Raw genomic sequence first — 14280 nt, 5'->3', positions numbered from 1 at the left:
CTCCTCAGCTTCTAATTAAAAAATGCTTTGTGTATCAAAAAAAAAGTCAAAAAGTCATGTTGATAAGCACTTTTTAAATTTTCATTCTGTGAATTTTAAATTTGTAAAGCATATTTGCAGTACAAAACATGTACTTCTTACACTGGCAATTTAGCTTCCTTTTTTTACACCCTTTTATAAGAATATAAGGCTTATTCTGTGTATATAATGAGTTGAATGAAGATACATTTAACACTTAAAAAGGTTTGATTTCTTCCTCTTTTATTTCTTCAACATTCTATTCTTACATTTTGTACATGTAGTAGTTTGCAACTTAAAGTGTTACCATAATTAATTTTCAAGTGAATCCAATTTCTTGTTTTCCCCCCCAAGGATGTAAAAATCAAATTGAAAGTTATTTTAGTGGTGTTTTTTTCTGCTAACAACAATGTGCCCTTTGATACAAGAGTGATAAATACTCCAGTTTTTTTTTACTGAATTATATTTTCCAGGAAAAAAAACATGTTTATATAAATATAGCTTTTTTTCAGCTCCCCTGAGCACAAAGTGCTTTGATTGTAGAGATGAGCTTTTATAATGGTATGATGACTTTTGTTTTTTTGGAATCCACTATTTCTTTAAACATTATCGCCTTAACCAAGTGGCAGGATTTTATTAAATTTAACAGGAATTGTTTTAATAGTAATAATACAGAGGCTTTTTACAAAAGTTTCATAAGTTGATCATAGTGCCTGAAAATAGAAAATCACCATCAGCTTTTGTTCACTTGTTGTTGTTGTTGTTGTTGTTTCTGAGTTCGTTCTCAATCCCTAATTTCTGCTTAATTTTGTCACTCTCAGCTTCGAAAAAAGAAATTGTATTCCGGGCGTTTTCTCTTTATCACCAGAGGCTGATATAAGGCACCAGACCCGATTCAAAAATCCTCCCCGAAAAATTTTTTTCCAATTTCAAAACCCAACACTTGCAAAATATATCAAAATTTTTTAACGTTTGAGAACTTTTGAACTGTAAAAAAAATGGTTTAGATGTTTTTCTTCAAGTTGACAGGTCATATGAATAAACTTGCAAGTCATGTACAAGGTTGTTTTTTTTTCTCAAATTTACCAAAATGTCCTAATTCCCCCCCCCCCCCCATTTATACCAAGGACCTTTTCCCAACGTAGCTGGAAGAAAAACTCGGTGTCCAGCTTAACAGTCTTAGTGGAAAAGTGTTGCACAAGTGTCTTTACTGCTTCCAGATACTTTCTCCATACTGCCAAACATATTTTGAAACCAAACCTGTAGAAAATAGACTCCTGTGAAATCTATTAGTATTTGAATGACATAATGTTTGTTAGCTTCAAAGAAAACCTGAATAATGTAGGCAGTTCATCGTATTAGTAGGTCAACTGGTATATTTTGCAAATATGAACTAATATGAGCGGTAGCTATGTCGTGTGTTTTAGATTAATTTCTCTTTTTATCTTTCATACAATTGTAAAGAAACTCATATTGTAAAATTTAACTTACTCATTTTGATAAATTTGTCTTCTAAAATCTTTATAATGATAGTATTTGACAAGATATCGGCAGTAAATTGTTGATGTGCCATTAATTGTTACCCTTCATGAACAGAAACTGATAAGCCTTTGCCACCGACCAGCCTTCACATCCCTGCAGACTGACCATGCTCCATATTGTCTGCTGGCTCGCATCAAAATCTGATCTATCCCCACTTCAGTGAGCAGTTCTAAAAATAGGAGGTTTACAATTAGTCCATTATAGGTCAATAAAGTCTCAAAAATGCCATTATTTTGTGTCTCAAAAGCATTTTGTTTTTGGTGTTTTGTTACAGTTTCCAAAAAGATTACACATTGGCCATAAAGTTGATCCATCTTTTGCTTCCTTAAATCTTTTGCATGTTGGCAATCAAAACAGTTATTGTGATTTAGTATTTTGTATGGCAACTTTGTTTACCTTTTGCTACTTTTATGACAAATTATTTCACATTCAGTGCTATTTTCTTCAGGTGATAAGCAGCATGTCACAATCATGTTCTTAATCAGTTGTTACAACTTTATAAAACACATACATTTGTAATACACCTTTTTATTAAATAAAAAATGTATTCATTTCTGAGGCATGATGTGCCTTTAATTTTAAGAAATTCTTATTCATAAGGGTTAATCACAAACAGTGATTATTATAGAGCTACACCGCCTGTTTGCTAATAATAGAAATACAGATAGCAGGCCCTTAAGCAAGCAGAACACTAAAGATTTGCCCAAATAACTGTTTGTTCATTCATAAATCATAACTTATAATTAAATAGGCTGTCCAGCATGGTTTGTTTTTTCTTTTGTGAAATTCAAGAAGAATTTGACCTGGGGGTCTGATATTATTCAGCACTATGGTGATTAATGAAGAAACATCAAAGATTATGACTCAAGCTTCAACCCTCCTACTATCTGTTTATAATAATGGACTAGCTCAATTATGAAGGTGGAACAGTTCATTTTGTGTTTAAGGGGTGTCAATTATCTTAAAATATTCCTCTTAAATCTAAAACTTTACATAATTAGCAAAAATTTTTTCCTTTTTAAATTTTAAAGGGGTTCTTTATCTTTGGAGTGATAGTGTAGTCGTACCTCATGGTTAGCCATGTCAGGCTCCCTGTCAGTAAATTTCCCCCTTTTTCTTTTCTTTAAAAAGGGGAATTTTACCCTAAAAACCCATTTAAAAAAAATTAGGAAAAAATTAAACAATTTTATAAAATGTCATGTTGTTACTGTATAATTAAATTTAAAAATTTTTTTTAGCAATTTGAGTTTAAAATTTTAAATTTTTTTCGGAAAAATTTTAAAGAATATTTTGGTTTTTTTGCTGTCAAAAGAAAAATTGATTTTTGCGGGAGCGTCATTGCCCCTTGTTGTCATAAAAACTTTTTGTAGCTCTTTATTTAATCTTTTAAAAAGTTATAACATAAATCTTAAAAAATTGCTTCATGAAAATTTTGCTTTTTAGAAAAGGGCGTCAAAAATTCTGAATGCAATTTTTTTTAAAATTATGCCTCTTTCTTAATACTTAAATTTGTTAATTAATAGAAGAAGGTTAACTATGCATGCTATGCTCTTATTAATATTAAAGGTTTATGTATTATTTTTCTCCCAACAAAATGCCGGTATTTGGCCTCGTACTTGTGCCATAACATCGCTGCCTGGCTTTATTTTGGCACAGGACATGTATATAAGTTAGCATTAAATGATATCAAGTCAAGAGAACTATATATTTGACTTTATTATAGAATTGTTTTACATTTTAAATTTTATGAAACAACCTAACATTAAATTCAAACAAATTTTGAAATATAGGCGGAAGTTAAACTAGTGGTACTTTAAAGGTCATATTAAGCAATTTAAGGATCAGTGATTAAAAATCATGGAACAATAAAGAAAATTTGTATAATATATCCAGTGTCACTCTATCTTACAGATAATTATCTTAAATTATCTTAAAGCTTGTTAGGTGTACTACTAACAGTCATTTCTTCTGTGGTTTATGTTTTCAGTCAGTACTTAATAATGCAAATAAAATTACTTTTTTGCATCGTCAAAAATTGAATAAAATCATTTTTTTCCTCTCTTTATTTAGGGTTGACACAAAGTCGGTAAGTTTACAATGAATTTATTCTTCCACATACATCGGTCTGAAATAATGTGTCTTTCCATTCATTGTCAAACTGTATGTTCATTAGAAAAGAAAACATTAATCTTCACAATTTACAAGTTCTGTATTGGTTTGAAAGAAAAATGTTTACATTTGTCGATAGAACAGTCATCCCTCTGTCATAAATGATTAAGGTACGATGTTTAACGCGGAGATTTTTTTTTCACGGGTGAGCGTGTCTTTGGTCATCGTTTGTTTTGTTGCGCAGATAGTCAACTCAGACTGAGACATCGTCAAATTTCGAATGGCTTTTTTTACGAAAGTTTTTTGAGTGTTGGATGACACCCATAGTGTGTTGATTTTGAAGATCCTAATCTGCCCGATAATGTATTGAACTACTTTTTCGGTGAATTGTTGATAGTCGTCGGTTTTTGTTAGTCAGCCCTGTTTGTGTACATGTACACGGAGATCAGTGATGTTTGTTTAAAGATTATTGAAATGTTTTATCTGCGGAAAAGAAGTTTAACCGCACAAGTTATTTTATCATTACGTAATAAGTTGTTTAATTAGAGGGGTTGGAATAAATAATAGGAAAGATGCATTTGTTTAATGGAAATTTCAATAGTGCGAGGGTGGTTCACAGCACTTTGATAATAGAGTTAATGTATTGGGAGTGATTTTAGTGATTAACTTCTGGTCTACCGCTGACTTTTTGTTGGATTTACCATTGAAATTGTGACAATTTTTATTACTCTTTGATGTTTGAAATTGCCAATTGGTTATGATGGCATTGTGACATGAATTATTGTTACACTGACATGTTTTAAGACTTCAATATTATTGAATGCTGGTGTAAAATTGGCCGATATCGATGGATAATTAAGACAAGATATGGTATTATTTGCAGGTATTATGCTTAACCTTTGCTGAGTATTTCTTCCTTTTTTCTAGTCGTACCATTAAAAAGATGTACTTCCATATTCATGCTGTTTATGAAAACCTAAAAAAAAATTTTTAACTCAGAGAATCAAGATTTTGACAAGGCACCAACACTACTGAAGTCGGGCTAAATGTATCAAATGAACTTCTCAATCTGTTGAAATTTGGAGACAACCATCATTTTAGAGAATATACAAAAATCCTTTTTGACTGAAATGTGAATATTTCAGACCATCATGAAACAGCATAGATGTGCTGGCTGATCTTGGTCTGCACTTGTCTCAATTCTACAATCTTTTGCCAGAAGCTGGCTCTGAGTGAGTTCAAGTATGCTGAAGAAGCAGAAATAACCTCAATGTACAACACTGTAGAAATATGTGAAAAAGACAGAAAATTCGGTCACATTTTGCATAAAAGATGCAAAGTCTCTTCTTGAAAAATGAATATATTTACATTTGTTAAACCCAGTATTTCTGGGTTTTTTTTTAATCGATACTTGCTTTTCTAAGAAAGGAGGGGTTTTGCTTTAAAACTGGTATGGAAAAAACTTTAAGTGGAGAATGTGTTTGAAATTTTGATTAAAAATAAGTGGGTTTTTGGGTGGATGTTGTGATTATAATGGGTTTGAATTACTGGAGTCCATACATCTCTTAGCTCCAGCAGGTGAGGTCAATCCACGTTTTGACCATAAGTTTGTTAGCCAAAATTATCTTTCCTGTTTCGGCACCTGATATGACGTAAATTGTGTTAGTGCGCCATAAAACCAAATAAAAAACAGAAAACATACAATATTTACATTGCCCAGTAAAATTAAGGTTGTAGGACCTTTTTATTTCATGTGCATGGTAAATTTTGACTTAAATAAGTTTAATTTTAGAAATGTTTTGCATTCTGAACCCACATAATGTTATAATAAATAGATCTAATAAAGTTGTGTGTAAAATTTGTTAAACTTAGATAGTTTCACCTTACCCATCACAAGATTGCCTGATGGATCTGACTAACTGTGAGGTGCCTGCTTGCATCTATAGATACTTGACTAACTCTTCATAAATAAAGATAGAAAAACCGTCATTCAACCTTAACAGTGTTTGTCTGTGTGTGGCTTAAAACCCAAGCAAAAATTAAATAAATTTTTTTTGACCGTTTAACCCTGAGCTAAAAATTACAATGCTTGCGATACTAATTACAGGCTTAGGCCACCTCAGTATTTAATCAAGCCAGCTTTTTCATCCATGGCATGATGCAGTCTGACCAGGCTCTTTTACTATTTAAAGCTGCTGCTGAAGTTATAATTTTGTTGTTGAAATCCCTTGAACTAGAAATAGACTGTTCCAAATTCAAAGTGAGGCAAGTCCATTTTTAAAAATACAGGGATGGATAACTGTAAAGGTTTAACGGTCATTTATATTTTGTTGTGAAAGTCCCTAAAAACTAGCAATGGACTATTCCAAATTCAAAGTAGGACAAGTCCATTTTACAAAATACAGGGATGTGTAACTGTAAGGATTTAACAAAGTCATTGTATTTAATATAGTTGTCATGTATTTCATAGAGTGTGTAATACATTTTTGTATCCATGGATGATAATTACATGGCACACTGAGACATTAAAGACCTTTAGGCTTTACCCACGTTAAAAGTTTGTTAAACTAATGACTACCCTTTCTATCGTAACGACCATCTTTATATCCGATGTTTAAATACTTGTTTTATGACTAAAAAAAGGTCGATGTTTAACAAATGAATTACAAATAGGTGTGTAGTTAGAACACATTAGGTTAAGCAGGGCCTTTTTACCTTCTATAACAGGGGCCGGTATAGGGCTGCTTCCCCAAAGAAAATTTCTTTAAAATCATGCAGTTTTCCCCCAAAATTAAATTTACATCAAGTTTTTTCTTCCCCTTTTGCAAATATACCATATAATTTTTCCCCAAAATTAAGGGCTGGGCTGCTTCCCCAACCTGTGAAAAAAAGCCCTGTTAAGGTTAATATATTGTTTGAAAGAAAACACTTTTTAGTCATATAATAATTATGGTATTGTAAAAAATTAGAGAAAAAAAGTTTAAGGTATGTCCTCAATGCTAGAAATCTCTTGCAAAGGATTTTAACCCTGCAAGTCTGCTGGCAACAACTAGATTAGGCCATGCAACCAGTGCAGCCGGCACATCCATGCCGTTTGATCATGGTCTGCACTATTCAGTCTGTCTTTACATATTTTTAACTTATCCTGAAAAAGGATGGATTAAAAGATGGCCAAGTTCATAATTTTTAATTATAAGATATATAAAGCAGGGTTGCGGTAAAAGACCCTAGAAATTTCTTTTGTTTTTGTCATACTGGTAAATGTAAATTGTTAATTTTTGTATATGTTAATACATACATCTATCAAACTTCCCATGAAATTTGCTTAAGTTTGAATTTTTAACGGAGAAATAACTGTAAGTCAAACAGTATAATGTAGAGAATTTATTCATATACATTTGTATGAACCAATAAAAATCAGTGTTGTAGAAAAATTGATAGTGTGTCGCTTTTGGACATGTCATGGCTATATAAATAAAATGACATTTAAGATAATCTGCCTCAGCAATTTTTAACCTGCTTAATTTTATATATTACCCTGTTTTCAGTTGACAATTGTCAAATTTAAATTTAGGATTATTATGTAACATAATGCAGTCAGCAGTAGATACAATACTGAAGCAGGCACAGTCCTGCCCCCTAGTAGTTTACAGGATTTTTAACACTTTCAAACCATACTAAATAATTTGTTATATCTTAAATGGACAAATTTAATCCTGAATTTTAAGGAAAATTTTAAAAGTATGTCCTGTCTGAAAAGATACTGTGCAGAATATGAGATGTCTAAAAAAATTTACATGGCTATATTTGATATACATGTAATATGTACATGAAATAAATTATATAGTTTCTGTTTCATGTACATGTATATGATTAATGATGTATATCAAAATGTATGAATGGTGAATGATTTTGAAATAATAAACCCAGATTGATTGATGTATAAAAGCACAGACCAATTGACTATCAATAAAATAAAGCAGATCAATCAATCAATATATTGGACTTGAAAGTTGAAATAATAATGAATAATAAGGATCAAAATGGTGCTTTTAACTTATGACCCGAGTGTTATATAAAATTATTACAGATGCTGTCATAGATCCATTATACTTAGCTTTTGTATTTGATTAAGATACTCTAAACTTGCCTGTATTATGTTTTTATAGACTATGATAACTATGCAAAATAAATCATTGGCATATACAGTCTCTTTAGCCAATTAATCAATTAAAATTAGTTAGCTTGATATCCCAAAGAATGATAATGGACAGTTCCAAATATAGAAACTGAACTAGTCCATTTAAGAAAAACAGAAGGTTAAAGATTTCTTATTATAATTTTACTCCATATCAGTAAGTCACGAAGTCAGTTATGACTTACTGACATTTCAATGTACTCTTGAAGTGTTTTGATATAACCCAAGAATAACTTCTGCATTAGTATGCTGTATAAACCATTTTATAAAAATTATGTGTGCATTGAGAGTAATATTTGATAGGTTTTTAGCTTGTCCATTTCAAAGAAAAAGTTGAGCTATTATGATAGCTGCTTCATCATTGTTGTGACAAATAACTTTAATTTAGCCCATTAGTTAGATATACATATTATATAATCTTTTCAAAAGCTATCAACACAAAACTTGGCTCCCTATGACAAGATGCAATTGTGAGACGAGGGGCATAGTTCTGAAAGCAATATTTTTGGAGTTGTGCCCCTTTTTAACTTAGAATTCTTAATGGATGAACTTAAACTTATCTTAATTATATAAAAACTTTGCCGGTAAATCTCAAGTGTCATTGCTTAAATAAGGTTCTTTTTTCTTTTTTTTTCAGAAACCATATTCCAGGCAAGGCCTCTACCTGATGCCCCGGGGTCAGGCTTGGATACCCTCGGGTCAAAATGGATGTCCAAAGAGAACCTCCTAGCTAACCAGGCAGAAGATGATCCCAACTTGTTTGTAGCTCTGTACGAGTTTCAGTCAGGGGGAGACAATCAACTTACAATTGTTAAAGGTAAATTCTTTTACAATGATCATTAAATGTAAATGGTAGATATATAGGTAGATGAATAGAGTTACTCTTGAATAATGGATATTTCGAGTATTTTTTTTCTTGCTTATCCAAGTGTACAAACAAACTTTTACAGTTCCACTTCTAAAATGATGTAATGGGAATGGTGGTGTGGCGTGAAATGGTAAAAGTTTTGTGGTTCAGGTGGAGGGAGGGTCCAGCTAAGAAAATCTGCATTTTTTGAGTTTCTGGTAACAAATATTTCTGTATAAGGAATAATTTTAGATGTTCAATATAATAATAATACCTCTGGTCATCTGTCCATTTGAGCAACTAGATTAGCTTTAGTGGCATTTTTATGGTAAATAAATGATAAATTCATTCATTCAGTTACATTAGAATAAGAGACCACCCCACTGTGCAACAAAAGGAAAAAATAACAAGAGTGATGGCCCCTCAAGTCTAATTTGGTCAAGAAAGTCTATCCTTAACAGACCTTAAGCAATTTTGTGTCTGTTTTGTAGTTTTTAAATTGATTGAAGAAAATTGTTTCTATGTGGCAGAAATGTTAACCGAAATTGAAACTGCTTGGATGTTAACCATAATAAGATGATATGTAGATCGCAGGTTTGATGGTTCCACGGATGATTATAGGTCATAGGTCAAGGTCATATTTGTTCATTTTGTAATATGCCATCTAATAAGCATTTCTTTGACAAAGAGGAAACAAGTAATGTTGGAGTACAGTTTCTCGAGAATGTGATGTAATAAAACTCTCTTTAACACAATGCTTGACATTATTTCTAGCTTCTTTTTCCTTCTGGTTTATCAATGATTAGTAGTTTCATATGTTAGCTGTTTTATATTATAGCTTTTTATGGTACTTTCACTAAATTGGAAAGAGGCCTTAGCCACTTGATTTGGGGAAAATTATCGCTGAAATTGCATATCCAGGAAGTAAAAAAAGCTGACCACTGTAAGGTTATCTTTTTTGGAAAAGTGTATGATTTTATAGAAAATTTCCATTGGGAAGAGGCCTTATAAAGGCCTCTGTTATATGAGGTGAAAAATTACCGTTTTTGGGGAAATTTTGTGGTTTGAAGGAAACATTGAACCTTTATGCCTTATGTCTTTGTCCCTGCAAGGGGTTTGACATTAAGTATAGGTTAGAGTGCATATTTGTTGTTCTTCGTAAATAAGACAGCTAAAAAGGAGCGGAGCTTGCGAAGCGACTGTAGCTTTCTTATTTAAGAAGAACATCCAATATGCACTCTAACCGGCTTAGTGCTCCGCCCACTTGCGTTTTATAATATAAACGTCCAGTTTATATAAAATCTGTTCTATTAAGATTTGAAACCTGAAAATTTGAAATATCCTTGTCGGTGATTGGCTTTAAAAAATTGGCGAGCACTAATGGAAGATAAATACATATAATGAACTAGTCTATCTTTCAATCTGTGAAGGTAGTTGGGGGCAATTCAATCAATGGCTCAGAGGTATATATTATGCCACTGAGTTAGAAGCACAGTTCTTTCACTAAATGGGGTTCAAACCCACTACAGATCACTAAATTTGTTGAAGTGACAAATTTGTTAACCACTTAACCTTTTTGAAGATTAGATTCTCTTCTCAAGTGCTTGATTACTTTGCAACAGAATAAATTCAAGGGATAACAGTACTTGTTACAGTCTGGGCACTAATAGGGGTGCAAACCCACTCTTGATCATTAAATTTGTTAATGTGACAATTCGGCTGTTTACTTATCTTTTGATAAGTGTGAGACTGATTCTTCTTATTATAAGTGTTTGCTTGCACCATAATTAATTTACAGAGGTGTCTTTGGATGTCTTCTGGTCACTCCCACAATTAAAAGCTCCATGACCATGCATTATAAGATAATTAATATTCTGACCTTAAAAAATGTCATTGTAGCGGAGAAAACCCCCCCCCCCCAACCCCACCCCCCCCCCCCCCCCCCCAAAAAAAAAGAAAAAGAATTACAATCCATTTTACATAAACAATATTAATTTTATTGTTACTCAGGGGAAATATTTCAATTTTCAAACTGTAAATTTGAAGATTTTTGACACTTATTATTTTCTGATATCAAGGTACAGACATTCCTACTGTTGTCTGTGAGATGGAAGTAAATGTTTCTAACAAACAATAAGGTTCTGATTAGCGGCAGTTTATAGAGTTTAGTAAGTAATTACTTCATTTCATGTTGAAGTGATTGCTAGAATCATGACATAATATAATGGCATTTTATTGTAATAATTTCTACAGACTGGCACACAGCTGGTTAAATTCAGACTGGTTTTTAGCTCGACTTTTCTATGAAAAGGGGAGCTATCCTACTCGCCCCGGCGTCGGCGTCGGCGTTAGCGTTAGCGTTGGCGTCACACCTTGGTTAAGTTTTTCGTACCACCCCACTTTATTTCAGAAGTATTACAAGTATGGCTTTGAAACTTACCATACTTGTTCACCATCATAACCTCCATCTACAGACAAGAGTACATAACTCTGTCAAGGTTTTTGACAGAATTATGGCCCTTTTTTGACTTAGAAAGTGTATTGAGCTTGGTTAAGTTTTTTGTACCACCTCACTTTATTTCAAAACCATTGGAGGTATTGCTTTGAAACTGACCATACTTGTTTACCATCACGGCCTTCATCAACAGACAAGAGGACATAACTCTGTCAAGGTTTTTGACAGAATTATGCCCCTTTTTGACTTAGAAAATACATTGAATATGGGTAAAATCCACTTATTGCCTTAAACCCTTTGAGATATTGCTTTGAAACTTTTTAATGCTATTTCACATCATTACCCCCATCTGTACGCAAGAGAAGGTAACTCTGTCAAGGATTTGTTTTAAAAATTAAGGCCTTTTATCGACTTAGAATCTTGGTTAAGTTTTTTGTACCACCTCACTTTATTTCAAAACCATTGGAGGTATTGCTTTGAAACTGACCATACTTGTTTACCATCACGACCTTCATCAACAGACAAGAGGACATAACTCTGTCAAGGTTTTTGACAGAATTATGCCCCTTTTTGAACTTAGAAAAATACATTGAATATGGGTAAAATCCACTTATTGCCTTAACCCTTTGAGATATTGCTTTGAAACTTTTAATGCTATTTCACATCATTACCCCATCTGTACGCAAGAGAAGGTAACTCTGTCAAGGATTTGTTTTAAAAATTAAGGCCTTTTATCGACTTAGAATCTTGGTTAAGTTTTTAGTACCAGTCCACTTTTTGACTGAACTGTTTGAGATATTAATTTGAAAGTTGGAATACTTGTTTACAATCATGATTCCCAAACATGTCCAGGAGAAGGTAATTCTGTCAAAGATTTTATTTGAATTATGGCCCTTAACTGTCAATGTTTTGTATTATAGGCAAGCACTAAAAAAGTCGAGCGCGCTGTCTTACGGACAGCTCTTGTTATTTTTTCTTCCCTATCCCTGACTGTGCATGTTAATATTTTGCTGAGTCATGGTCTAAGAGAGAGAGTGAGAGAAAAACCGAATACAAATGAGTCCCAGTCTGTTATTGTCATCAGTGGTAATGTTGTGCATATCTGCTGCTATAATACCTAACAGTTTCTGAGAAATAATTTTAGTACTGTAAAATGAGAAATTAACGATTTGTAACAGTTACCATTCCATCTTGTCTTATTAATGAAAATAGGACTGGTTATTTAAAAAAAATTCTTTCGGAATTTGCTTAAGAATGAAATTTTTGCTGATGATGTAAGTTGATAAGTTCATTTGAAAAAAATTATAAATTGCAGATTACTTTAGACAGGGTTGCATAATGGCTATAGGGTTATTAGATCTAAGACATTACACTGGTATCTAAGCCCTTGCTTTAAATGTTACAGACCATAATGGTTTGCATATCGTCACCTTAGTGCAATAACTGAATATGTCCTACTAAATTCAATAGCACTTAATCAGTTATTGCACCAAGGTAACGATATATAAATACTTTTATTTTTGTTTTGAAAATGATGGCAACCTATTGACCCAACAGTGACATGATCGTAATCTCAGAGCTGGGTTTGAACCCATGATCCCAGGGTAAAGAGATAGGGCCCTTAACCACTAGGCCACCTGACTGTTCGCAATTCATTATTAAGAATACAATTTAAGTTCAACTAGTTCGGAGCAACTCCCATATCTGTACTGATACTATCCACGTCTCGAATTAAGTGGAGAAGTTGTTGCATTTTATTGAAGGAGCTGAATAATTGGAGAGAAAAAAAACATGCCATACAAAAAAAACCTCGTAATACTAGTAATTTGCAGTGAAAAAAAAAATTCTGTTGAAAAAGTTTGTTTTAAACCATTGGCATTCCTTTATTAAATAAAAATCAAAAAGGAGAAACAATAAAAAAGGAAGTATTGTTGAAATAAACCGGTAAGCTGTGAGCCACTTGTGTGGAGCTATCTCCCTGTCAGTGGATAATGCTCTAGTGTATTATTCATTGTAATTCAGGGCCGATCTGTGAGATATTAATTGCGGTAATATCTAACCAGTATTGTGCAATATACCACTTCACAGTGAAGAGCTCTCTATATCTGTAACAAACAATCCCAGCGATTATTGGTTTTCCCAGAATATAAACGATATAAGTGGCAGTCTGATTTCATGTTTCAAAGAATGTAAAAATATTTTCTCTTTTTTTGATCAATTTACATATAATGCAGATGGTGTACTGCAGATTTTTGATCTTTGATCAACTGTTGGTAATAGGTTAGATTTTAAAAACCCTTAGCCTGTTGGTGGCTAGTGATGTTTCACAAGCGACCAGTGCAGACGACATTCATTTATATAAACAGTTTAGAAACATTTCAAACTGTATGGAAACATTAATGTAAATTGTATAGAAACAAGTTTACAAACATGTAAAGTGTATGAAAATATCTATGTAATTTGTATGGAAACATCTATGAAAACTGTATAGATTGTTAACTTTGTGTTGTTTGATTTTGCTGCGCACCAATACAATTAAGGTTGTATGGGGCTGAAACATTGAGTTTGGCTAACCTTAGGTGTTACAAACTATGTAGAAAGATCTATGTAAAATATATTGTAGGATCTATGTCAACTGTGCTTGAACGTCTATGCAAACTGTATGGAAACATCGATGTTAACTGTATGGAAACATCTATCTCAACTGTAAAGAAACATCTATGTAAACTGTATGGAAACATCTATGTTAACTGTATGGAAACATCTATGTTAACTGTATGGAAACATCTATGTAAATTGTATGGAAACATCTATGTAAACAGTAGGGAAACATCTTTATTAACTGTATGGAAACATCTATGTAAACAGTAGGGAAACATCTATGTTAACTGTATGGAAATATCTATGTAAACAGTAGGGAAACATCTATGTTAACTGTATGGAAACATCTATGTAAACTGTATGGAAACATCTATGTTAACTGTATGGAAACATCTATGTAAATTGTATGGAAACATCGATGTAAACAGTAGGGAAACATCTTTATTAACTGTATGGAAACATCTATGTAAACAGTAGGGAAACATCTATGTTAACTGTATGGAAATATCT

The 14280-nt window shown here is 32.5% G+C and overlaps 1 protein-coding gene across 1 annotated transcript in view; it reads left to right on the top strand.

Annotated features, from left to right (window-relative positions):
* The window catches only part of LOC132738792 (tyrosine-protein kinase ABL1-like), a 49325-nt gene that overhangs the window by 8388 nt on the left and 26657 nt on the right, over window positions 1–14280 (top strand). The window contains exon 2 of the mRNA XM_060726392.1: window positions 8505–8684. Coding sequence (XP_060582375.1) covers window positions 8505–8684 — 180 coding nt within the window. The remainder of the gene's footprint in view (window positions 1–8504; window positions 8685–14280) is intronic.

This window comes from Ruditapes philippinarum, unplaced genomic scaffold, assembly GCF_026571515.1.
Source record: "Ruditapes philippinarum isolate M1 unplaced genomic scaffold, ASM2657151v2 ctg1078_1_1_1_1, whole genome shotgun sequence".
Classification (NCBI taxonomy): Eukaryota; Metazoa; Mollusca; class Bivalvia; order Venerida; family Veneridae; genus Ruditapes; species Ruditapes philippinarum.
This window is presented reverse-complemented; position numbering and strand designations above follow the sequence as displayed.